A 23,124-nucleotide genomic window follows, 5' to 3' on the forward strand; every position below is an offset into this window, starting at 1 on the left:
CGGCGTCTTTCATGTTGATTCAGAAGACGACGAGCCGGGTCCGAGTAATCGTCCTGCGAGGACTCTAGGCTCGTCTTTCGCCTCTTTTCAATCCAACTTGCCTCGGCCGAAAATCTCAACGCCTCGACGGCAGGAATCTAAGAGGAGATCGCGAAAGTCCTCAACAGCTCAAGGCGGATATTTCTCATATCAACCTGATCGTCCCACGGCGGAGAGTCCAGAAGAACAAGGCACGTCGCCGACTGGTCCACTGAGTCCAGCCAGGGCCTCTACAGCTTTCGGCAAGATCGCTTCCTATATCGGTTTCAACAGACACGAGCATGATGAAGAGGCGGGATTGACACCTGGACGAAGGAGGCGATCAGGCTCAGACTTCTCGGAACGCGATTCGAGGCCTTCATCTAGATCCGGAGAGAGATCACTTTCGCCCAGTTCGAGTGAAGGCTGGGGGTACAGGGACGAAGAGGACGACTTTTCCGATAGGGCTTCAGGCGAAGAAGGGTACACCTCTTCGTTGGCCGATGATACATCACTTCCGCCCCAATCACGGCCACAATCCCCACATCTGCCTCTCATACCAAACTCTACGGATGCTGTGTTTGGAGAATCTGGACGTGGAGTGGACTATGAAGAGCCCAAAGACTTTGTCAGCGTCGAAGTTCCGTCTAGACAGACCATCCTCCTTCCAGATGAGGACTTATCCATTCGTTTCACCGGTTATCGCACTGATCAGCTACGTCGCTTCATCTGGCTCGCAGGGTGTGTCTGTACCTTTGGTGGGCTTGGTCTACTCGGACGGTGGACCCCCTCGATCTGGGTAAAGTTTTGCGGTCGCGAAGTGTCTTTCGAAGATGCAAAACAAGGTGCATGGGTCATGGTGGAGACTCCATATGGCGACTTACACATCATCCCTTTGCAAATAATTCCTTACCCTTATCCTCTCTCGACGGTATTCCCACAACATGTGCCACCAGGGACTGCAGCATCCCGCGATGGCTCGATCCGTGGTCCAAGCAGCTCTACCGGACTGCCAGCTCCCCCAACTCATGCTTTGGCTGGTGAACCGCCAGGAGGTGTGGGCGCTGCAAAGGATTTGACGATGGACGTGGAACGAGGCAAGACGACTTGGGAGGAGACGATGGGTTTCCTCAAAATTATGGAGTATCGGTACACTAGATTCGCCCTCGAACCCGGCACCGGCCGTTGGGCGATGATCAGAGACTGGCGAGACCCTCGCTGGACTTCAGCGCGGACAGTTGCGCAAGGGTTGGACGATAACACTCGAATTCAGCGACGTTTGCTGATGGGCTCAAACGTCATCGACATTGCGAGCAAGTCCATCTGGTCTTTACTCGTCGATGAGGTTCTCCACCCTTTCTACGTCTTTCAAATCGCATCGATTATCTTATGGTCATTCGACGACTACTATTATTATGCCTTTGCCATCGCCCTCATCAGTATATCCAGTATTTTGAACACGCTTATCGAGACGAAGCGTACAATTGAGCGCATGCGGGAGATGTCCAAGTTCAATTGCGATGTCAGGATCCTCGTTGATGGAGAGTGTGAGTGGAGGCTCTGGTTTGGCTGTAATCTGACATCTACCAGGGATCACAACTGACTGCTCGGAAATGGTACCGGGTGACATTTTCGACGCTTCGGACCCCACATTGACCGTATTTCCCTGTGACGCGCTTCTCCTCTCAGGAGACGCCATCGTGAACGAATCCATGCTCACTGGCGAGTCTGTTCCGGTTTCAAAGATCCCAGTGAAGGACGAAAGTCTACGTGCCATGTCTCGCGAAGCCAAGCAAGGATCATCCGAGGTCGCAAGCGACATGGCGAAGCACTACCTGTTTTCTGGGACTAAGATAATCCGGGTTCGAGCAGGTGGCAAACCGCCTTGGGCACCGAAGAGCGAAGAGCCGGTCGCCTTGGCCATGGTGACTCGTACAGGCTTCGACACGACCAAGGGGGCTTTGGTCCGCTCCATGCTCTTTCCCAAGCCCATGGGCTTCAAATTTTACCGAGACTCTATGCGATTCATTGGAGTTTTGACGATCATTGCTGGATTTGGATTCGCAGTTTCTGCCGTCCAGTTCATCCGAATTGGCATTGCTTGGCACACCATCATGTTGAGAGCCTTGGATCTTATCACTATTGTTGTGCCTCCTGCTTTGCCCGCCACTCTCACCATCGGTACCACCTTTGCCATTGACCGTCTCCGGAAGAACAGCATCTTTTGCATTTCGCCAAATCGTGTCAACATCGGTGGCAAGATCAATGTCTGCTGCTTTGACAAGACAGGAACATTGACAGAAGACGGTCTGGATGTCCTCGGCGCTCGAACAGTAGATTTACAAGATCGTCGATTCTCCGAATTGCACAGCGAGGTGTCGGAGATCCCAAACAAAGGCGGGTCCAGCGGCAAAACCCCCCTTCTGCATGCTCTGGCGACATGTCATGCTCTGAAACTTATTGATGGAGAAGTCATCGGTGATCCTTTGGACATCAAGATGTTTGAATACACTGAATGGACCCTAGACGAGGGCCAATCTCGACCGGTCACGACTAAAGGTGGCGGAGGGGAGCGGCCCCTCGCACTTGTCCAAACGGTTGTCAGACCACCTGGATCCCAAAAGTGGAGAGTCGAGGATGCAATGAAGACTGGAGTCAAGCACGCTCACTTTCTCGAACTCGGTGTCATTAGGACATTCGACTTTGTATCTGCGCTTCGAAGAATGAGTGTCATTGTCAAAAAATTGAAGTCGAACAGCATGGAGGTCTACGTCAAGGGCGCTCCCGAAGTCATGCCGGAGATATGTGATCCGTCATCTTGTGAGTCAGCCACAAACATCTTTCACTCACCCATTAGTTCCTCTCGATTACGATGACATGCTGTCATACTATACCAGAAATGGTTTCCGAGTCATTGCGATTGCGGGCAAATCCATCGAGGGACTCACTTGGCTCAAGGCTCAACGTATGAGGCGCGAAGGGGCTGAATCTGACCTACAATTCCTCGGCTTTATCGTTTTCGAGAACAAGCTCAAACCTGGAACCGCACCAAACATCCACATTCTTCGAGCTGCGCATTTAGCGTGCCGTATGGTTACGGGTGATAATGTTCGAACCGCCATCAGTGTAGCTAGGGAATGCGGACTAGTGTCGCATTCGGCCAGTGTATACATTCCGACATTCATTCCGGGGACTGGGACGGCAGATGGTGCACGAATCAACTGGTCGAGTGTAGACGACGATGACCAGTGTTTGGACGAATTCACCTTGCGACCTGTAATTGCCCAGACTGATGGTTTCGCATTGGAGACTGGCGAGATGGAACTAAATGATTATCAATTGGCCGTGACGGGTGATGTTTTCAAATGGATGCTAGAGTATGCAGAGCCAGAGACAATGGAACGGGTGAGGCGATTTTTAGTTCTCCTGGGAGTTGTCGCGCTTATTTCGTGCCAGATGCTCACCAAAGGCGTCATTTTCGCTCGAATGTCTCCCGATGAAAAGGCGGAACTAGTTGAACGATTGCAAGCACTCGGATACACGGTCGCGTTTTGCGGAGATGGCGCAAACGACTGTGGTGCTCTGAAAGCTGCCGACGTCGGTGTATCTTTGTCGGAAGCAGAAGCCTCGGTCGCTGCACCCTTCACTAGTCGATCTCCAGACATATCCTGTATGGTCGACGTTATCAAGGAGGGTCGAGCTGCCTTGGTCACCAGTTTCAGCTGCTTCAAATACATGGCTTTGTATTCTATGATTCAATTTACGACCATCACTCTACTGTACTCGTTCGCTTCGAGTCTGGGTGATTTCCAGTGAGTCTGAATGTTCTCTGACAGCTGGGCCCAGGAATTGACGTTCCGCAGATTCTTATACATTGATCTATTCGTCATCATTCCGGTGGCAGTTGCCATGGGGCGGACACTGCCATACCCAAAAATTCACCCCAAGCGCCCTACAGCCAGCTTGGTGTCCCGGAAGGTTCTTACCAGCATCATCGGACAGATCGTCATCAATGGACTGTTCCAGATCATAGTGTTCATCTGGGTCAGGCGGGAGCCATGGTGAGGCTCTTTTCTGAAGTCTGTCTGCGCGAGAAGCTGACTCTTGTCAGGTACACTGCACCTGATGAGAACAAAGACAAGCTCGAAACGTTCAACTACGAGAACACGACTTTGTTCCTTGTCTCTTGTTTCCAGTATATCCTGGTAGCAGGCGTCTTCAGTGTCGGTCCGCCGTATCGTAAACCAATCTACACGAATCGTGAGTCCCGCGTTACTTCAGGTTCTGATTCGTACGCTAAACTTGGACCAGTGTCATTGGTCCTCTGCCTACTTGGTCTTGGAGCGTTCAGCACCTATGTCCTCGTCGCCCCCGCCAAGACTATCGCTTTGATTCTCGACATCATTGAGATCCCCATGCAATTCAAGATTGAGCTCTTAATCATCGTCACTGCCAATATAGCTATCGCCTTTGCATTTGAGAGCTACGCCGAGAAACCGATCACTCGATTGATTGTTCAGTTCCGCCGGATGACGAGAAGTCGAAGGAGTCGAAAGGACAGACGGGCAGGGACTGAGAATCAATACACAATCATTGATGGTCATAACAGAGATAGATGAGTGGTACACACTATTGTATGCATACACTACATCATGTCCCTTTTTCTGATCAAAGGATCCAGGAATGCTACTAGGGATGAAGGAAACGGACGCGAGACAGAAAAGGACATTTCCATTCCCTTTGTCAACCTGCAGACCACTCGTCCTTCTGAAAACATCATACCGACGAATAGTCTGCATACGTCGGACTGTTTATCGTCTGATGAGATACTGACATGATGACTGACGCGTCTTACCTGGAGATCGGGAGAGTTTGCGATCCAAGTGCCTCGTCAAATCATGCCTCCGCCTCCGTTCACTCATCCCTTCTGTCCTGACCTTTGATCGATAGCTTTGAAGGGACGCGATAAAGGCCGTACTTTGTCCAGCACCGAGCTTACAAGTGGAGCGCAAGAAGGATCAGCGACTGAGCCTTTCTAATCTCATGTCTCTTCCCTTCGTGACCACGCATTCTCACACTCGCTCCATTTCGGACTCGTTACTAGATTTGGCCCTGCCATCCGTCTCTTCTTTTCATTCGAGGGCTGTATATTCACCATGACCAGGTCAGCATACGTTGATTCTGTACGACTGAAGAATCAGCACTGACATTGAGCAGTCTCGCAAACTACACCATTGACGATGCGCAATGGGCGACACCACCACTCTTGCTGGGCCCAGGATGGAACATGCTCCGGACCAACGGCTCGAATCAATTCATTAATCAGACGCAAGTGGACATGATTACACCGCATCTGCATGAATTCTGGAACCATTCCTTAAGCTGGACGACTACAGAGGGCGCAAACACGACCATCGTCTTCAATGGTGAGCATTGATCCCGCCCCTGCATTGCGACAAGAGCTCATGGCAAATTGACAGGTACTGACATTTGGGCGTATGGAATGTCTGGACCTGATCAAGGCCCTTACATTGCTTTGATGGATAATGAAGTAGTGGGGCGATTCACCGCTTTGGCCGAGGAGACAGACTTTCATTACCTCCTTTACGCGGCGCATGGACTTGACGGGACGAAAGAACACCACTTGACTCTCAGCAACGCTCAAGCGGGTACGAGTCTGGCTTTCGACGTGGCTTTGGTAACTCCTGCACAGGTCAATTCAGTGCCAAGGTGAGTCGATCATCCTGTCCGGGACTCTCTATCCCTGACCTATTCTACCAGTGCCTTGCCCAGCACCGCTGCCACATCTTCGTCCACTAAATCGCTCGTCATACCCACTCTCCAACTCCAGCCGCCGACGATGGACCAAATGATAGCTGCAGAGGAAGCCAGACTAGCAAAAGAATGGGATCCAGCCGACCTCGCTCAACTGGCTATCCCCTACACCTTTCACTGGAGCCCTTCGGCATACTTTGTGGTCGTTGCTTCTGCTCTCGTCGGACTTTTGACAATTGCCTTTGTCGCCATGTTCGTCCTCCGCGTATGGAAAGCGCGGCGACGCAAGTTGAGGAGCGAGAAAGTCGGCACGAGTTATTTGACTCATCGAAAGCCCAGACCTACCACCCGAATCATTGAAGCGCTGAAAAGAGGAAAGATTTCGAATCCTATCCCCAGTGACGACGGGCAGAGTGATTATTCGACCAAGAAAGCTGGATCAAGCGATGGTTACAGGGAGGATTCCGCGCACATGTGGTGAAAAGGACAGAGAACTGTGTTTGGGTGCACGCTCGTGTGTCGTGGCTCTTATAAGATTCTTCTGATACTTTGTATTCTGATACCCCTCATGCTGCATGCTGTGTCTCTCATCGAACAGATTTATACAAAGTGAAGCGCATCTACATGTTCAAGCAGAATCATCGTCTTCCTACAAAGAGGATGGGGGCCGCAAGTTCAAGGGATCGGAAGACATATGCCCTGCGACTGGGGCAGAGTTCTGCGTCCTCAAAGACCTGTTTATCCATGACTGAAAATGACGTTCAGCGAGAGGCCAAGATTCTCACTTGCCATTCTGTCTTCTCCTATGACAGCACCATAAAGCGCCATCCGCTCTTCTTCCGTGTATTCAAGCAGAAAGGCCTGCACACTGCCACACTTGTGAATCACATAGGCAGCACTGAAAGAGTTGAAGTGAAGCCTTTGCGCAAGCCATTGTATCTGCTCTTCCTGACCATAGTCAGCTTGAAAATGCACCCCACGCTCACCTCATTTGAGTCGAGCCAGTCTCTGTTTTCCCCGAGCTCCATTGCATCTGCACTTCCAATCCTCCTGCCCAATTCAGCTACCTCGGCGTTCAAGAGGGTAAGCAGGGCATTCGCTACTTCTGCAGAGCCATTCGTTGCCACGATCACTTCCACTCTGCCCTTGGACTTGTGATCGCTTGGCTTCATGGTTCTTGATTGGAGAGTTTCGCGAACATTGGGCAGCTTTTCGATCAAAGCTGGTGTGAGAGGATCCGCCCCTTCGCCGTCAACACCAGGACTGAATCTCCTGTTTCGAAGCACGTCAAAAACCAGCAAGACTCGGTCGAAATAATCACAGGCGGAATCAATAGCCTTCACGAGCATCTCAAACTTGTCAGAGATGACTTGAATAGGCCGAAAGATCACAGACGTCTTGGCTGACAAAATGAGATCTGCACCATGATACGGCAGATCAGAGTCCATCAGTCGGAACCCGGCTTTCTCGAGCTGAGACGTCAGGGGTCGATCTTGAAGCAGATCAAGAGATGCCAGTGCTGTCACCGTGGGCTGACTAGTAGCCTGTCTCGTTTTGACCATCTTGTCATACCAAGCAGGGTTTCGAAGATGCTTGTTCTCACGCCAATTGCTCTTTTTGACAGGAACTCGCTTCACAGCAGGCATCGGTGCGAGGACAGAAGGCGCTGGTCGCGACTTTGTTCTTCCGAGGCCAATTGGGTCCAGCTTTCGCTCTTTGATGTCGCTTCCTCCACTCTTGAGCATGTTCTTGATCTTGTCCTCGATCACAGCATCATCGTCTTCTGTGTCTTGTTGGGCCATCGCTGACAATCGAGATTTGACAATATCCTCCAATGAGCCACCATCTTGAAGCACGACTCGACTACTTCTGGCCTTCTTGACGATCTCGGTATTTGAGGATACTGCAAGTGGGATGTTCCATTCCGCCATAATCTTCGATCCGCTTGCGCTGGCTACTGGCATGTATGTCGGGACCTTCATTTCCGAGGTTTTGATAGGTGATCCAGATATAGCTTCTTCAATAAGATCCATGTGTTCAGTTTCGGATTCAAAGCCATCATCGATTGCGATCACATCGTCCATGTTGCAGTTGACGACAACCTTCGGATCACCTTCTACCTCAATCGGGTCTCGCTGACAGCCGACCGGAGTCACAACCGGTGAGTCGGGTTTGTTGAAGTCAGCAAGCGCAGGATTTAGCAGCTCTGAAATCCAGTCCCCAGCGACGAGAATGCCTTTGATCTCGTTGATCGTCGTCTCTCCTTCGATAGGCGTGCATTGAGCAGATGTCATCAGCGTCGAAAGATCGATACGAGGCAAGCGTCTGGCACCAAGTCAGCTCATTGAGCAAAAGGTGAGCGCTTACAACTTAGGAGGACCAATCGCATGCGTCGTCTTCAGACTGGGTTCGGCGTCGAATAGGTCTCTGACTGTGTTTGGCAGAGATCTTCCGGGATGTTGGGTCGAATGCGGACTCAGGCTTCCGAGACCCGTTTGGTCGCTCAGGCGGTGACTCTGTGCAGAGATTGATTTTCCGGCCGTGGTACCTACGGGGGGTGGCTGCTCGGTCGAGGCTGCGAGATTACTCGTCCCAGTATTTATTGCTTGTGAGGTCTCCTTGACATGCAGGATTCTGCGACGTTTAGCGGGCTGTTCCTCTATTGGCTCGACAGGCTGCGACGGAGCTACCTGCGTGGTCCAAGAGGGCCCTTGACGGTTTTGTGTCGCGGCTGTGTCACGAGGCTTGGACGGAGCTATAGGCGACCGGCAGCTGGCTGCGATGCTTCGCGAAGAGTCTTGGTTTAGTGCGACGCGCTCCTGTGGTCGATTCGAGGCAATGTTTCCCCGGGTAAGCTGCATCCTTGGCGGGCCAGCTGCGCGTAACTTCGATGTGACGACGGTCGATGAATCTCCGTTCTCAAGATCTTGCCTCCATGCGCTGGGGGAAGAACGACCCCGTATCCCGCTTGTTCCAAGTTCTCGTTTGACCAATTCACCTGCGCGTATGTCCGCTTCTGAGGCTTCAATCTGACTCAAGGCCATTATGTGCATTTCTGTGAAATCAGATCAGATAGAAATGATAACAACACTTACCTGTATTCAGAGCTTTCTCGGTCTCGACCATACGAGTCGTGCGCCAGGGATTCGTATTGACGTTCAAGCGAACATGATCACCGGGCTCAAGGACGTATTGACTGTGCACTCCCTCAATGGGCGTTGTCACGGCGGGCGGAATCGATGCTGAGCGATTCAGCCACGATGAGGAGTACGAATATCACCACGACTCACCGTCGATGTGGATACTGGTCATGCTTAGACCGAAATCTGAACGACCAGCGTCGTCGGAGAGGGCTAGCGGAATCAGTCCCTCTTTTGGCAACGTCGAGATGGTCGGAAAACCTGTCGTGATGGCCTCAAACGAGGTCATACTGAACGCCGATCTAGTCGTCGAAGCTAGGATAGGTGGCGTCATTGGCCGTGCTTCCAGCTGAAGTTCAATGAGAAGCGCCTATCAGGTGTTGTGGAGCACCTCACGTCAACGGACTGTTGTTTCTGCTTGACAAAACTCTGCCAGAGTTCCGGCCCATCTTTCCCCTTCGAGGCTATCATTGCGGTCAATAGTGCTCGTTTTGATTCGTTCGACCAGTTCTTCATAGCCAAACTGAGCTCGGAGGAGATGTTTCGGTGAACATCTCTTGTGTGCGCTATGGTTAATCCGTGCCTTGCAGGAGGACTGGAGACACTTACAAGGCGTCATCTACAGTCACCAAAGTTCCCAGGTATTTGTCAATCCTCAGTGGTGATAGGACTTGAAAACCGCTGTCATCGCGAACTAGGTGCTCCAAGCGAGCAGGGGTTCTTCGTTTCCGGCCTTTCGAGGGGCCGAAGACTTTTGGCGTTTCTCGAAGAGCTTTCCGCGAAAGGGCCTGTCGACCAGGGCTGAGAGGCTGAAAGTCTGTAGCTTCTGACAAGAGTCAGCTTCGCATCATGAGAATTCCAATGTTCTGAGTTCTTACTTGATGCCTGTGTCTTCAGTCTCGCTCGCTCATATCGTCCATCCTCGAAGCATTGGTGCAAGTGTTGCGCGTCCGTCATTCTGGTGTCTACCTCGGCCTTTGCTACCAGTTGACAACCCTGGATGAAGTTCTCGAGCAGATCGGAAGAAGAGTCATCTTCGAGACCGGGTAGCAGGGTATTCGAGATGCTTCCAGAGACAGGGATGATTTCGAGGTCCTCGATGACCTTTACATGCACACATGAGCATGAAACCTATGCACTGATATATGTCGCTTACGTCGAGCACCAGCTGTTCAGTCAAAGGTATGTATGGATATCGTATCGCGTCCTGAATCTGGTTGCTCAAACAATGAGGCGGATGAGTTGTCGAGTGAGATCCTGTGAGAGTCATCTTGACCTAGACCTTGCGTCCAGAGAGCTAGCTCATGAGTATGTTTGCGGACTTGAAGATGGCTAAGATACAGTTAGAAGATGAAATCAGGATGCAGATGTAGAGCCCATGTATGAAGCGACCGGAATGGGAGGACCGTGCGCTATATCCCTACCACGAAGCTGCGTCACCGACGATCCGAACCTGACACGACTGGATACCAGGCTTTGGGCCAATACTTGCTCACGACGAGTAGACTTTATCTAGTCTCCGTCTGTCCAGGTCATCCTCTGCCTATAACCTGCGCTTCAACCGACTCCATAGCCAAAATCGGTCAGCAATTGCTCATTTCCTCTTTCTTTGAGCCAGTCTAATGCCTCGTTAATCTTGGAAACCTCGGTCCAGTTTCCTCTATCTTTCCCCAACCTGAAGTCAGAAGTCATTGGTTGTGCATCCTCCGCCAACGGTTCTGGAGTGATCCGAACCCGCAGAGCCAGCCATTGCCACGATTTGATCTCAGTGATCCATTCTTGCAAATCTAAGCGACTCCCCATAGCATACATTATGCCCGGATGACCAGTCTTCGCGAAGCCCACAAGAGACAGCTTCGAGGAGAGATGCTGCAAGTCTTTGCGCTTTGAAGGGGCCAGCAGGTGATGCGATGTGAGCAAGGCGTGATGTAATCGGTCATCGGAACTCAAGTCTGGATCTTTCAGCACAGGCGACCGGGGAGGCGATGGTGAGTAAGGCGCAAGCAGAGGTAGAAAGTGCTCCGTAAGAAGCTGATAGACTGGATAACTAGAGACTGATTGAGTCCCGCTCACCATCCCTGGACTCACTCGTCTGCGGCTTGCCAATCCTTTAGACGCTCCGCTGTCCATGACCTCCATTCCTCAGCCTCATCCTTGCCAATGTCGCCGCGTATCTCAACTTGTAGCGACGAGGGACTTGGATATTCCTGCTGAATACGTAGTTGTAGAGAGAGCTTGCTGTCCTTGCTGTCGATAGTCAGGACACGAGGCCAATCATCTTGATCGGTGGTGGTCAACTCCTCAGCCGGCAGCAAGGATGCTCTGATGAGCTCAATTTCATCGTCCAGCTGGGTGTGCAGGTCAATCATCTCATCCTGTGATACAAACGCATGTGTCGAGACCTTCGTCAGGTCACACACTGCGTCTTCGTGGATGATGAGGAGTTGCAGATTTCATTGGCCTCATCTTACGGTCAATGCATTTTCGGTTGACACGTCATTCCATCAATCCGTGCCGGGGAAAGCCTCGGTCTGCTTCGTCTTGACCATACCTCGACTTTTGAGACACAAGTCGACATGGTTCGCTCGACAACGATATTCAGAGTCTCCGATGCTCTCCCCCTGGCCGCTAGTGTGGACGATGAGAACGTGCGCTTCATTCGGGAGAACACCTCAGCTGATCCCCTCCATAGACTGAGAAAGCCTTAACGGAATACAAGCAGCAGTCAAAGCTTGTGTTCAGGAGGTTGAATGCCAATTCTGAACCAGCATGTTCAATAGAATCTGGGCAATATACCTTACAGTAAGCTCGAAGTTGGATTCTGTCTGACCTGCGTGTAGCTATCTCATCGTCGACAAAGTCATTTACATGTGTATTTGTGATTCGAGCTATCCTCGAAAACTGGCATTTTCATACCTGGACGAGCTGTCTAAGGAGTTCCAGAACAGCTACGGTGACAAGATTGACAGCGTAACTAGACCATACGCATTCATGGGATTCGGTGAGCTCCCTGAGGGGCCAATTCGAGACTGACACTTCCCAGACACATTCATTTCCAAAACTACTCGACTGTATCGTGACTCGCGTACTTTGACTCAAGGGGGAGGGCCTACAGCTGGGCCCAGCAGTCAACTGGATCAGCTCAATGAGAATTTGAAGGACGTCACAAGGATCATGACGAAGAATATGGAGGATCTATTATGGCGAGGAGACAGTCTTGATCGTGAGTCAAGGATCCCGGCCGGAAGCTGACACTCTATAGGCATGTCCCACCTCTCTACATCACTACGGGCCGAGTCCGTAAAGTACCGTAAAGCAGCCAGGAACATCAATTTACAGGCGCTGTTGCGGAAATGGGCGCCGGTCGGCGGTATAGGATTCTTCTTCATCCTCTTTGCGTGGTGGAGGTTCTTCTAAGATCGACGTAAGATCGACGAAAACGAATGACATGCATGTAACGATCGTACAATGGATCAGATGTCTAGATATCCTCTAGCTCGCACGAGCAGACGAGTCAATGATTGTCGTGCTCGTCGCCAACCACCTCCAAAAATCACAGTCACTACCAGCATCATTAGCGCGAAAGTGCCTAGATCCACTGCTGCGCGTCTCAAGCCGGCCAACAAAGCCCACACGACTCTGATGGGCAATCCTGCACGCCGCTTGCGCCGAACTGTCGTTGCCGTATCTCCTGTCCGTATATTGCTCCTCCTCAGACGGTCCGCCTCATCTTCCAGCTCATCCACTTCGTCTTCCTCTGTCAGAAACGACAGCCATGTCCGACGCCGATCTTCTTTGCGTAGCAACATGGCTTGTGATCGCTCGAGAGTGGATAGACGCTCATGTAGAGCAGTGAGAGATAATTGTATGGATTGTAGAGCGTGTGTGACGTTGATTGGAGGTGCAGGTGAGAAGGTCGAGGCAGATCCGGGTCGAGGAATGAAGTTAGAGTTGGGATTCGGGAAGTAAGGATCCGGTGTCATGGGTGGAGGAACGAGCGGAGAATACTGACGAAATGGCACACCAGAAGATGAAGCTCGACCCATTGGACTCGGTGGGACCGAAGGCATCGGTGCAAATGGTGCGGCTGCGATTCCTCGGATAGCTGGACGATTGAGATCCCTTGCTTTCTCGCTCTCACGGAGACTGTGAGCTCGAGAAGCCGTGCCGGGACGCAAAGCTGAAATACTCTGCTCAGATGGAGGTGCGGGACTCTGCAGCAGATTTAGGAGCGACCGATGAGACGAGTTGAGAGCCGAAGGAGGGATGATTTCCGGGGGCACGTCGGGGATGGGCATAGTTGGATCGGGAGGGTGTAGAATATAAGATGGGCCTGTTTGAAGCGGAGAATCAGGAGGAGAAGCTTGAGAAGAGTGATATGAGGATGTAGAGGATGATGGTGATGAAGGACGATTAGGAAATACTCCGAACGATTCAATCTCCTCTGTGAATTGTATTGTCGAAGGATCGGGATGCTTTCGCAATATCTGAAGAGAACTCAGAGATCACTCGGATGATGATCCTCACCTTCAACAAAGCGCCCACGTAGCTGCGCTTCGCGGCGACCGTATCAACACCCTTCTGCTTGTTCCACGAGTCCCTGATAGATCCGTCAGGTTACACTCAATGCCCTATTATGTGTCTGATAACTCACCATTTTGCTCGACCTAGCATGTCGAGTAGCCCCGGCCGAGGTATGCGGATATCTCCTTCAGTAGCTAAGGCGACCATTGAGCATCAAGAATCCAACGGGCAGCTGGCGACCTCACCCTGCTTGTAAAGAGCATACAAGGCAAGCTTTTCCTCGTAGCTGGTCTGGACCGGACCGCCTTTCGGCAGACTACGAAAATTCAGCCACAACACTAACCGTTGATCAAATTGACAAGCTGACCTCTGGACGATGTCGACAGCCCGATGGAACTGACTGAGCAGGAAGAGATCAGATCACTCGCATTAGTTGTGTGCACGACTCACGCGTCAATCCCGGTGGCCATGGCTTATCTGTTTGACCGGCGCTTGGGAAGCCCCTCAACCGCTCCCAAGACGCCAGCAACTAGGTCGAATGGTCTTTGATGACCAGTATCGTGACTCGTTGAGGCTGCACCAGATTTCCATGGGACATATGATGTGGAACTATCTATCTGCAGCAGTTCACGTCAAACATTGAACCGGCTCGAAGCTTGGAAATTCAGCCGATGAGTGATATATTACGTAACTGAAAATTTCTGGAAATCTTTGACCCGAAGTTCATCTTGACCCCCTTGCACAACGACCCATAACATCTAGACGAGCCTAGAGGCGGGGAGGGAGCGACTTTGCTCCAACTGAATCGGACGGAAAATGGATATCGCTCATCCTGTATCCACTGAGGTCACCTCACTGGCTTTCTCCTTCCTCACAGCGGAGGAGATCCGCTCGATATCAGTCACGAAGATTGACAATCCTATTTTGTTGGACAATTTCAACTTGCCAACCAAGGGAGGTCTGTACGATCCTAAGCTGGGACCCATGAGCGCAAAAGACGTGTAAGTCCTGAATGACCAATAGAAGCTTACAGGGAAGCTGCGAGACATGCCATCTTTCATACTTTGCTTGTCCAGGGCATTTCGGCCATATCGACCTGCCGGTTCCTCTCTACCACCCCCTGTTCATGACCACTGTCTATCGCCTTCTACAATCGACTTGCCTCTACTGTCACCATTTCAAGATGCCCGAGATGATGGTCCAGCAATACATTGCAAGGATACAGCTCTTGAATGCCGGTCTTTTCAAAGAATCCCATGACGTCGCGCATCTGATGCCCAAGACCCAGCAGGCAGATGAAGATGAGGAAGGAGGTGGTGGAGGAGGCGCGACCATGGTCCCGGTGGAGACTGCAGCGGAGCATATCGTGAAGTTGGACGACTTTGTCCGATATGCCCTTCATCAAGCAAAGAAACACGGCGCTGAGAAGGACAATTACCGAGACGGAGTGGTATATGAGGAGAGGAGAGCACTTTTGGAAGAGGTGCTCAAAGGTGATAGCTCGAGATCCTGGCGTACAAAGTGTTCGAGATGTAGAGCGTGAGTGTGGCCCTACTTCATCTAGCTTACTTCAGTGTCAATCCCACATACCGCAAAGAGAGAACCGTCAAGATAATCGAACTGGAACTCGACAACAAGCAAAAGCTCACCAACACGCACCTTGGCGTCAAGCGGCGGGAAGTTTTGAGTGATGGTCGAGGATTGTTCAAGAAGGACAAGTCGAATCGGGCCCAGAACGGCGATGACGAGTCCAGCAGCGAAAGTGGATCCGAAGCTAAGGAGGACGACGAGATGGAGGAGAATTTTGACGAGGAGGAAGAGGAGGAGGAGGAAGAAGATGACGAAGACATCCTCAATCGTGTGACTGTCGCAAAAACAGCAAGTGGCAAGGTCAAGGGAGCAAAGGGTCGAAATGAGCGGGTCATGTCTCCTGGCGAAGTCAGAGCGCACCTCAGAGTCCTGTTCCAAAAGGAGTCGAAACTCTGCCATTTGCTATACGGGCGGCACGGCGGAACTCTTCGTTCTCGGGGAAATCTCTCTCCAACAGCACTGGCTGACATGTTCTTCGTGGATGTCTTGTCCGTTACTCCGACTCGGTTCCGGCCACCAGCTAAGATGGGCGACGACCTGTTTGAAAATCCACAGAATTCTCTCCTGTCAGCTGTCATCACGACGTGCAAGCGAATTCAGGATCTTAACCATCGCTTAATAGAGCATGCCAAAGCGGAAAGGGGAGATGAGGTCCTCGAGGTCATAGACAAAGTGGAAGGCGGGCGGTTATTCGAACTCTTACTTGAATCTCTCATCAAGCTGCAGCACGATGTCAACAGTTTCATGGACAGTACGAAGAATCCAACGGTAATGGCTCAGGGAAAACTTCCACACCAGGGTATCAAACAGCTCCTGGAGAAGAAAGAGGGTCTGTTCAGGAAACACATGATGGTAAGCCAGTAGTAAGGTTGTGCGTTGACGAGCCAGGGCAAACGTGTCAATTACGCCGCCCGATCCGTCATTTCTCCCGACATCAACATCGAGACCAATGAAATCGGGATACCACCAGTATTCGCTCGCAAACTCACCTATCCCGAGCCGGTCACTGCCCAAAATGTCGCTGAACTTCGTCAGCTGGTCATAAATGGCCCCCGGCAGCATCCTGGAGCATCTATGGTACAAATGGAAGACGGTACGAGAGTGTCGCTCGACCGCACCACTTTAGAGCAGAGGACAGCCATCGCGAACCAATTGGCGACTCCGCAATCCGAAGCTCATGCATCAAGCAGTCTAGGGCCCGCTGCTCGCAACAAGAAAGTGTTCAGGCATATTCGGGATGGCGACATTGTCATCTTGAATAGACAGCCTACTCTCCATAAGCCAAGTATGATGTGTCACAAGGTCAAGGTGCTGCTCGGAGAGAAGACAATCAGGATGCACTACGCCAATTGGTGAGTGGCTTCGTGTGTGCACCGTCTGACGTTCAGCAACTCCTATAACGCCGACTTTGACGGCGACGAGATGAACATTCACTTTCCACGTGGGTCCAGAATAGCCGGCTCATCTGACGTGCAGAAAATGAAGTGGCTCGTGCGGAGGCTTTGATGATCGCGAACACCGACAATCAATACCTCGTGCCGACATCGGGAAAACCTCTCCGTGGTCTCATTCAAGATCATGTAGTTGCAGCGGTGCACATGTGCAGCAAATCCTCGTTCTTCACACGCGAGCAGTATTTCCAGCTCATTTACGGTGCTTTGAGAACAGAGGACGATTACACAGGTGGTGGACGCATTTTGACGGTCGCACCTGCTATCTGGAAGCCACGACCCATGTGGACAGGCAAGCAGATTGTGAGTTATGCTGATGGAATACAGCTAATATCAGGTCTCGACCATTCTTCTCAACTTGACACCTCCTAATGCTAGAGGTCTGAATTTGACATCTCGAAATAAGATCGACCATGCTCTTTGGGGGAGGGAGAAAAACGTAGACCCAAACATGTCAGAGGAAAAGACGATCTTTGTCGACGGACATTTGGTCTGTGGAGTTCTCGACAAGTCCCAATTTGGTGCTTCCGATTTTGGTCTGGTCCATTCAGTCCACGAGTTGTACGGTCCCATGATTGCAAATCGACTCCTCGGTATCTTGTCAAGGCTATTCACGAAGTATCTCCAGCATGACGCTTTTTCCTGCCGAATGGACGATTTGACACTCACGGCGGAAGGCGAAAAGCTGCGACAGGATATCCTGGATAAGGCTTCCGACCTGGGGACGAAGACGAGCATCAAATATGTCGGTTTGCCGGAGGATTCCCAGCTGGATAAGGAGACACAGCACAACCTTGATGTCCGGCTCGAGGAGACTCTCCGAGATGATAATCTGATGGCTGGTCTAGATGCTGTCATGCAGTCAGCTTTCAACAAGACAACCTCACAGATCAACAACGACGTCTTGCCGAAATATCTCGTTCGACCATTCCCCGACAACAACATGCAAATGATGACCATCTCCGGAGCCAAAGGATCCAAGGTCAATGCCTCGCAGATCTCGACATTACTTGGACAGCAAGCCCTAGAAGGACGACGTGTACCGACCATGGTATCTGGTAAGACATTACCGTCCTTCCGTGCCTTCGACACTAGTGCTCGAGCCGGTGGATACGTTGCCAATCGATTCTTAACCGGTATCCGACCTCAGGAGTACTATTTCCACTGCATGGCGGGCCGCGAAGGACTGATCGACACGGCTGTCAAGACCAGTCGATCCGGCTATCTTCAACGATGTCTCATCAAGCATCTGGAAGGGGTCAAGGTACATTATGATCACACTGTCCGGGACTCAGATCTGTCGGTCCTGCAATTCCTCTATGGCGAAGATGCCCTCGATGTCACTCGCTCAAGACACCTTCAGTCATTCGACTTCGCAGCCCAGAACCACGATTCTCTCATCAATCGCTACAAGCCGGGAGCGGTTTTGGGCAAGGTCGTTACAGACGAGGCCGTCGATCATATGAAGAAGGCATTGAAGAAACCTGAGAAATACGAACCCGCGCTGTCGAAATTCTCACCAAGCCGATACCTGGGCAGCATGTCCGAGACGTTTGCCAAGCAAGTCAGGGATTACACTCACGAGAACAAAGCCGGTCTTATCTCAAGAAAGGGTCAGAGTTCCAACTCGAGTGTCATTTCGGAGAAAGAGTTCGTCTCGTTGGCTAGATCAAGATACATGAGAGGTCTCGTCGACCCTGGGGAGGCAGTGGGACTATTAGCATCTCAAGGGTGAGACCACTGGTGGTGTCATGACTAATCTCGCAGTGTTGGAGAACCCTCGACGCAAATGACGCTGAACACGTTCCATTTGGCTGGTCATGGCGCAGCGAATGTTACACTCGGTATCCCCCGTTTACGAGAAATCGTCATGACCGCTTCGACACATCCGATGACACCGACCATGAAGCTGCCGATACGCGAGACTATCGGCGATGGAGACGTCGAGGCTTTTGTCAAGCAGGTTTCAAGACTGACCTTGTCTCAAGTTGTAGACAAAGTCACCGTCACGGAGCGTTTGAGTGGTCGATCTGACACCGATGCAAGATTACGGAAATACACAGTGTTGCTGGAGTTCTACCCCAAGGAAGAATACTCTGAGGAATACGAGATTTCTGCCCTTCAGATCCACGAAGCTCTAGCTTTCAACTTTTCGGTCAAGCTGAAGAAGGAGATCTTGAATGAGATGAGGATCACTTCCAAGGCTCTGTCACAAGATATGGCGGTTGGAGTCGGGATGAGAGTCCGTGAAGGCGAAGATGAAGGCTTAGGTGCTCGACGAGGTCGCGATGACGAGCTGGATGACGATGACATGGACGCGTATCAAGCCAAACGTACAGCTCAAGCTAGGCAACATGAGTACGAGGAGGATGATAGGAACGAGCAGGTGGAGGATCTCGAAGACTATGTCGAGAGACAGTTTGAAGATGATGATGAAGAGGACGTTGATGCTGGAGAAAAGGCTGAGACGGACGCTAGAGGGGACGCTCTGCTGGAAGCATTCAAGAAGGGGAGCAAGTACGCCACAGATCTGCACTTCGATTCTCATAAAGGCAAATCCGCTCAGTTTGAGCTCGAGGTGAGCGACCGCTTCGAAGTTGATGCTGACCTTTAGTTCCCGGCAAACACTCCAAAATTGCTTCTTGTCGATATTGTCGAGCGCGCATGTCGATCTGCTGTCATTCATGAAGTGCCTGACATTGGTCGCTGCATGAAAGTCTTCGATGACAAGGGAGAGTTTACAGTGAGTTGGTCTAGCCTGACGCATACTGACCCATAGCGCTCGCTCATCACTGAGGGTTCAAACCTTACCGGAATGCACGCTCTTGCCGACGAGCTTGTCGATCTCGATCGGATAGGCTCAAACGATATTGCAGCACTGCTTCAGACATATGGGGTCGAAGCGGCAAGAAGAGCTATCATCGACGAAGTGTCCGCCGTGTTTGGCGCATATGGAATCGCTGTTGATTACAGACATCTGACAGTGATTGCGGATTACATGGTGAGCCGCACTATCATATCGCTTACTGATCCTTCAGACCCATGCGGGAGGCTATCGACCATTCAATCGATCTGGAATATCCAAGAAATCCTCACCTCTTCTCAAAGCTTCCTTCGAAACTACCGTTCAATTCCTTAGTGAAGCCGTGCTGCACGGTGACTTTGACGATCTCACCAGTCCAGCTGCGAAGATTGTCATGGGTCAACCCAGTACTAGTGGAACAGGGAGCTTTGATATCCGTGCACCGAGGAGGATGGTGCTGGCGTGAGCGTGATTTAGTGGACTTCAGCCATATCTGTGTAATGCATCGCAACCGGAGAGCCCGAACAGCTTACGTAGCTTGTTTGGTATCGAAGTATCACGTGACTATATTTGCACCGTAACAGCAATGAGTGGTCCAGCCCACTCGACCGAATGGATGGGACATGTCTAACATCATATTTCTGTCATGTACAACATACAAAGTGCTATGGATCATTGTATGTGTCATCTTACGGTATGCGTTCACAGAGGCGGAGGAGGCAGGGCGCAAAGGCTGGCTGGCTGGTCTTTGTCCGATCGAAAGAAAGAGCAATTATGATGATGATGGCTTTTCATAGGCGTTTTGTTGAAGAATCTCCAGGGAGCAACGAGATACACTGGAACGAATCCACAGAGAGAGAGAGACATGAAGCACTTTACGAGTAAGTTGTTGGATGCAGACTGCGTCCACTCAACGCATCAACAGATTCGAAACGTCCATGACCGGATCCTTTCCTCTCCGAGTCCACCCCGTGCCTTTACGATTGTTGGATTGATTCACTCAACGCTCTCTGCCTCCTTTCATCTTTGGATCATTTGGGACAGAAAGACAAACATCTTCCATGGGCATGATGGACCACTGATTATATCTCATCTCATCGCATCGCACACAAACTATTCCATTTTTGGGCTTCCCGCGATATTCACTTAACGCCCTGAAGCGGTGCACGACGCCCTTCATCATGCACTTCACGTTCTTCGCGTTCATACTGGCTGTCCTCGGTATCGCTGTAAACGCACAGCATACGACCTCGACCGTCTCAGCGACAAAGACTGCTTCTTCCTCGTCTGCGTCAACTCGCGATCAAATTGTGACGACCACAATCACCTCGGTGACCCCCTCCGCATCAGCACGTAATGCCAGTACGAACGTTTTCACTTTGACTCTGACTATTCCTATGCCTGAGACGAATCACACACTTCTGAATGGTACCATGGCAAACGGAACAACCTCCGGCAATAGCACAGTTTGGCACGAGGGCGACGATTGGATCCCCTTCCATATAGTCATCGATCCCGCCTACGGTATTCTTGGGGCTCTACTGATCATCAGCGGAGTTCCAGTTGCCATCTTGGGTGGGAAGAACAGATGGTGAGGGTGAAAAGAGACTTTCCCTAACCACACAGGTCTTCTCTGGCCATCTGCTCGGGGTATGCGCTCATGCTTTTCACACTCGTGATGATCTTGCGGTTCGGGTGAGCGAACGCTCCAATGATATCAGCTAATACGCAGCGTTCAACCCGATCTGCAACCTCCTTCTCCTTCACCACCTACGACGACCATGCGAGGTCTCTTCCTTCTCGCTGGTGTCATTGCTTCGTGCATCGGTGCAGGTCTCGGCGTTTTCCTCTACAAATTCGCAAGATACGGGATCTCAGCCGCTGGAGGGTTTACGTTCGCCTGGTATCTTCTCGCGACGAAGTCCGGAGGACTCGTTCACGGAGTTCTCGATCGATGGTGTCTTCTCGGCGGCATCACCGTAGCGTGCTTCATCGCTAGTCTGCCGTCCAAGCTCACCGATATTATGATGCTTGTCAGCACCGCTTGGATAGGAGCTACCACTGTTACTCTTGGGATCGACTGTTACAGTCGAGCCGGTTTGAAAGAGGTGAGACGAATTCTGGGAACAGGCACTCACGGCCAGTTCTACATATACAACCTCGGCTTCGGGAGCTTGTTCCCTAAACTGGGCGGGGCCAAATACCCCCTGACCCAGACGATGCAGATTGAACTGGGCATCCTTGCCGCTATCGTCCTCGTTGGCGCCGCCATCCAGACCCGCGTTTTGAACATCCTTCAAAAGCGGATGCGCAAGATCAAGGAGGAGGAAGAAGCCCAGATCGAGGCTGAAGAGATCTCCAGAGCCGCAGAGAGGTTCAAGAACGTCGATGCGGAGCTCGAAGAATGGGAGGAGAAGCACGGGAAGAACAGTAGCAAGTCAACTGGGGAGAGCACGATTGCATTGCCGGAACTCGAGAAAGGTGACCTTGATGACACTCCACTTGGGCTCTTACCAGCCTCGCATCACAACAGTGGACCGAGCACCGCTTGGAATTCGGTCGAAGAGTTTGTTTCTGCACCGGAGGAGGATCTGCAAAACAAGTTGAAGCTCCTGGAAGACGTGAAAAAAGCAAGAGAAAGCATTCGGGGTTCTCTCGACAATCTAAATCGAGCATCCAGTCGAATTTCCATGGACGCCACGCGGTCAAGGCGGGTCTCTACAGCTTCTACTCAGGTTCTGGGTGAGCCTTCGATGCCTGGTATGACGCGGCATGGATCTAGTGCATCGCTTCTCGACAGGCCCAGACCTGGCTCACAATGTGCCGAAGATGAAGTTGCAACCTCTCACCTGATGGCTCGTAACAGGTCCAGCGGATCCGTGCTCGACCGTCCGCGACCCGGTTCACAGATGACGATGGATTTCGACCCCTCAAGCATTCCTCGCATTCAATCCAGCTCGTCGCTTCTGGAGAGATCCGCTTGTCCTAAGACTTTAGCCATTGCTGAAAAGCCGATCCAACCGCGAACCACGGCTTCTCAGCCCAGTCGACCTGTATCCGTTGCGCAGAGCATTCCAATGACATCACCATCAGCCTCGAGCACATCGCACCAGACTGATTGGGAACGGTACAAATCGACTCGTTCCATACAGACGGTTGGAGACCATCGTACTTCCATATCCGCAGACTATGGCAAGCTGTCTCGTCCGCCGTCAAACATTGCGGCGTCCAAAGCCGAGTTCGACCGGATGGCAATGCCACCTCCATCAGCGCCTCTCCGCCGATCCGCCAGCGCACAGCCTCAAGGCGACCGAGAGATGCTCAATACTGATTGGGCCCCCGGTCAGATCACTGGTTCGGCAACTCTCCCATCAAGGCCCTCAGCGATGACGATGCCTCGAACAATGACTTATGAGCAGCTTAGCGAGCGACACCGCAAACGGATCTCCGAGCTGCAAAATCCCGTCACTTCGGCCATGACTCAAGAGGTCCAAGCTGCTGAGGCGAGGTCTCGATGGGAGAAACATCAAAAGGCTGAGAGGGAGGAGATGAAGAGGCGGGAGGCGGAGAAGCGTGAAAGTCTCCGCGATCCTCGACGAGAGTCCCGGGAAGCCCTGAAAAACACTGCTCAATGGCGAGACAGCGTACAGTCTGGTCTTGACCAACGAGGGCTGCCGGTTCAGCAGCAGCGACCAGATCGCAAGCGGACCAACTCATCGTACAGCATTGTGAATTGATGGGATTGAGGCGGCATACATACCACTATAATAGACTCACGACGATTATGATTGCATGCAGCATGTCCGTATGACAGATGAACAGA

General features: G+C 51.5%; 9 protein-coding genes across 9 annotated transcripts; 5 read left to right on the forward strand and 4 right to left on the reverse strand.

Moving 5' to 3' along the window:
* Nucleotides 1–631: 631 nt before the first annotated feature.
* Nucleotides 632–4,637, forward strand: BD324DRAFT_576002 (hypothetical protein; the record flags this gene model as incomplete). Its single annotated transcript, XM_022013165.1, has 7 exons — nucleotides 632–1,565; nucleotides 1,609–2,838; nucleotides 2,876–3,423; nucleotides 3,475–3,830; nucleotides 3,882–4,079; nucleotides 4,130–4,278; nucleotides 4,330–4,637. Coding segments are annotated over 7 exons (3,723 nt in total), but the record flags the coding sequence as incomplete, so codon positions are not given.
* Nucleotides 4,638–4,766: 129 nt separating this feature from the next.
* BD324DRAFT_616087 (hypothetical protein) lies at nucleotides 4,767–6,318 on the forward strand. The gene is made up of 4 exons (XM_022014789.1): nucleotides 4,767–5,182; nucleotides 5,236–5,444; nucleotides 5,499–5,748; nucleotides 5,800–6,318. Exons 1-4 carry the CDS (start codon nucleotides 5,175–5,177, stop codon nucleotides 6,272–6,274), a joined length of 942 nt encoding a protein of 313 aa, XP_021873839.1. The 5' UTR covers nucleotides 4,767–5,174; the 3' UTR covers nucleotides 6,275–6,318.
* Nucleotides 6,319–6,352: 34 nt separating this feature from the next.
* BD324DRAFT_616091 (hypothetical protein) lies at nucleotides 6,353–9,565 on the reverse strand. Its single transcript, XM_022014790.1, has 7 exons — nucleotides 9,330–9,565; nucleotides 9,084–9,282; nucleotides 8,889–9,035; nucleotides 8,161–8,848; nucleotides 6,780–8,118; nucleotides 6,583–6,741; nucleotides 6,353–6,541 (listed from the first exon to the last, which is right to left on the reverse strand). Exons 1-7 carry the CDS (start codon nucleotides 9,447–9,449, stop codon nucleotides 6,443–6,445), a joined length of 2,751 nt encoding a protein of 916 aa, XP_021873840.1. The 5' UTR covers nucleotides 9,450–9,565; the 3' UTR covers nucleotides 6,353–6,442.
* Nucleotides 9,090–10,346, reverse strand: BD324DRAFT_254052 (hypothetical protein). The gene is made up of 4 exons (XM_022012292.1): nucleotides 10,090–10,346; nucleotides 9,812–10,037; nucleotides 9,330–9,759; nucleotides 9,090–9,282 (listed from the first exon to the last, which is right to left on the reverse strand). The coding sequence occupies exons 1-3, from the start codon at nucleotides 10,201–10,203 to the stop codon at nucleotides 9,539–9,541; spliced, it is 561 nt and encodes a 186-aa protein (XP_021873841.1). The 5' UTR covers nucleotides 10,204–10,346; the 3' UTR covers nucleotides 9,090–9,282; nucleotides 9,330–9,538.
* Nucleotides 10,347–10,957: 611 nt separating this feature from the next.
* On the reverse strand, nucleotides 10,958–11,377 carry BD324DRAFT_616095 (hypothetical protein). The gene has a single exon (XM_022014791.1). The coding sequence runs from the start codon at nucleotides 11,300–11,302 to the stop codon at nucleotides 11,018–11,020; it is 285 nt and encodes a 94-aa protein (XP_021873842.1). The 5' UTR covers nucleotides 11,303–11,377; the 3' UTR covers nucleotides 10,958–11,017.
* A 72-nt stretch (nucleotides 11,378–11,449) lies between these two features.
* Nucleotides 11,450–12,403, forward strand: BD324DRAFT_616097 (Longin-like domain-containing protein). The gene is made up of 5 exons (XM_022014792.1): nucleotides 11,450–11,581; nucleotides 11,626–11,735; nucleotides 11,774–11,934; nucleotides 11,977–12,156; nucleotides 12,196–12,403. Exons 1-5 carry the CDS (start codon nucleotides 11,510–11,512, stop codon nucleotides 12,348–12,350), a joined length of 678 nt encoding a protein of 225 aa, XP_021873843.1. The 5' UTR covers nucleotides 11,450–11,509; the 3' UTR covers nucleotides 12,351–12,403.
* BD324DRAFT_616098 (acyl CoA binding protein-domain-containing protein) lies at nucleotides 12,404–14,167 on the reverse strand (the record flags this gene model as incomplete). The annotated part of the gene is made up of 6 exons (XM_022014793.1): nucleotides 13,908–14,167; nucleotides 13,825–13,857; nucleotides 13,703–13,773; nucleotides 13,588–13,651; nucleotides 13,461–13,533; nucleotides 12,404–13,420 (listed from the first exon to the last, which is right to left on the reverse strand). The coding sequence occupies exons 1-6, from the start codon at nucleotides 13,925–13,927 to the stop codon at nucleotides 12,407–12,409; spliced, it is 1,275 nt and encodes a 424-aa protein (XP_021873844.1). The 5' UTR covers nucleotides 13,928–14,167.
* Nucleotides 14,168–14,205: 38 nt separating this feature from the next.
* On the forward strand, nucleotides 14,206–19,928 carry BD324DRAFT_254113 (hypothetical protein). Its single transcript, XM_022012293.1, has 11 exons — nucleotides 14,206–14,458; nucleotides 14,496–14,996; nucleotides 15,032–15,899; nucleotides 15,936–16,399; nucleotides 16,436–16,488; nucleotides 16,524–16,801; nucleotides 16,836–18,229; nucleotides 18,266–19,076; nucleotides 19,113–19,241; nucleotides 19,278–19,499; nucleotides 19,537–19,928. Exons 1-11 carry the CDS (start codon nucleotides 14,274–14,276, stop codon nucleotides 19,765–19,767), a joined length of 5,136 nt encoding a protein of 1,711 aa, XP_021873845.1. The 5' UTR covers nucleotides 14,206–14,273; the 3' UTR covers nucleotides 19,768–19,928.
* A 254-nt stretch (nucleotides 19,929–20,182) lies between these two features.
* BD324DRAFT_254203 (hypothetical protein) lies at nucleotides 20,183–23,124 on the forward strand. The gene is made up of 4 exons (XM_022012295.1): nucleotides 20,183–20,892; nucleotides 20,928–20,996; nucleotides 21,034–21,409; nucleotides 21,446–23,124. Exons 1-4 carry the CDS (start codon nucleotides 20,483–20,485, stop codon nucleotides 23,036–23,038), a joined length of 2,448 nt encoding a protein of 815 aa, XP_021873846.1. The 5' UTR covers nucleotides 20,183–20,482; the 3' UTR covers nucleotides 23,039–23,124.

This window comes from Kockovaella imperatae, assembly GCF_002102565.1.
Source record: "Kockovaella imperatae strain NRRL Y-17943 chromosome Unknown BD324scaffold_2, whole genome shotgun sequence".
NCBI lineage: Eukaryota > Fungi > Basidiomycota > Tremellomycetes > Tremellales > Cuniculitremaceae > Kockovaella > Kockovaella imperatae.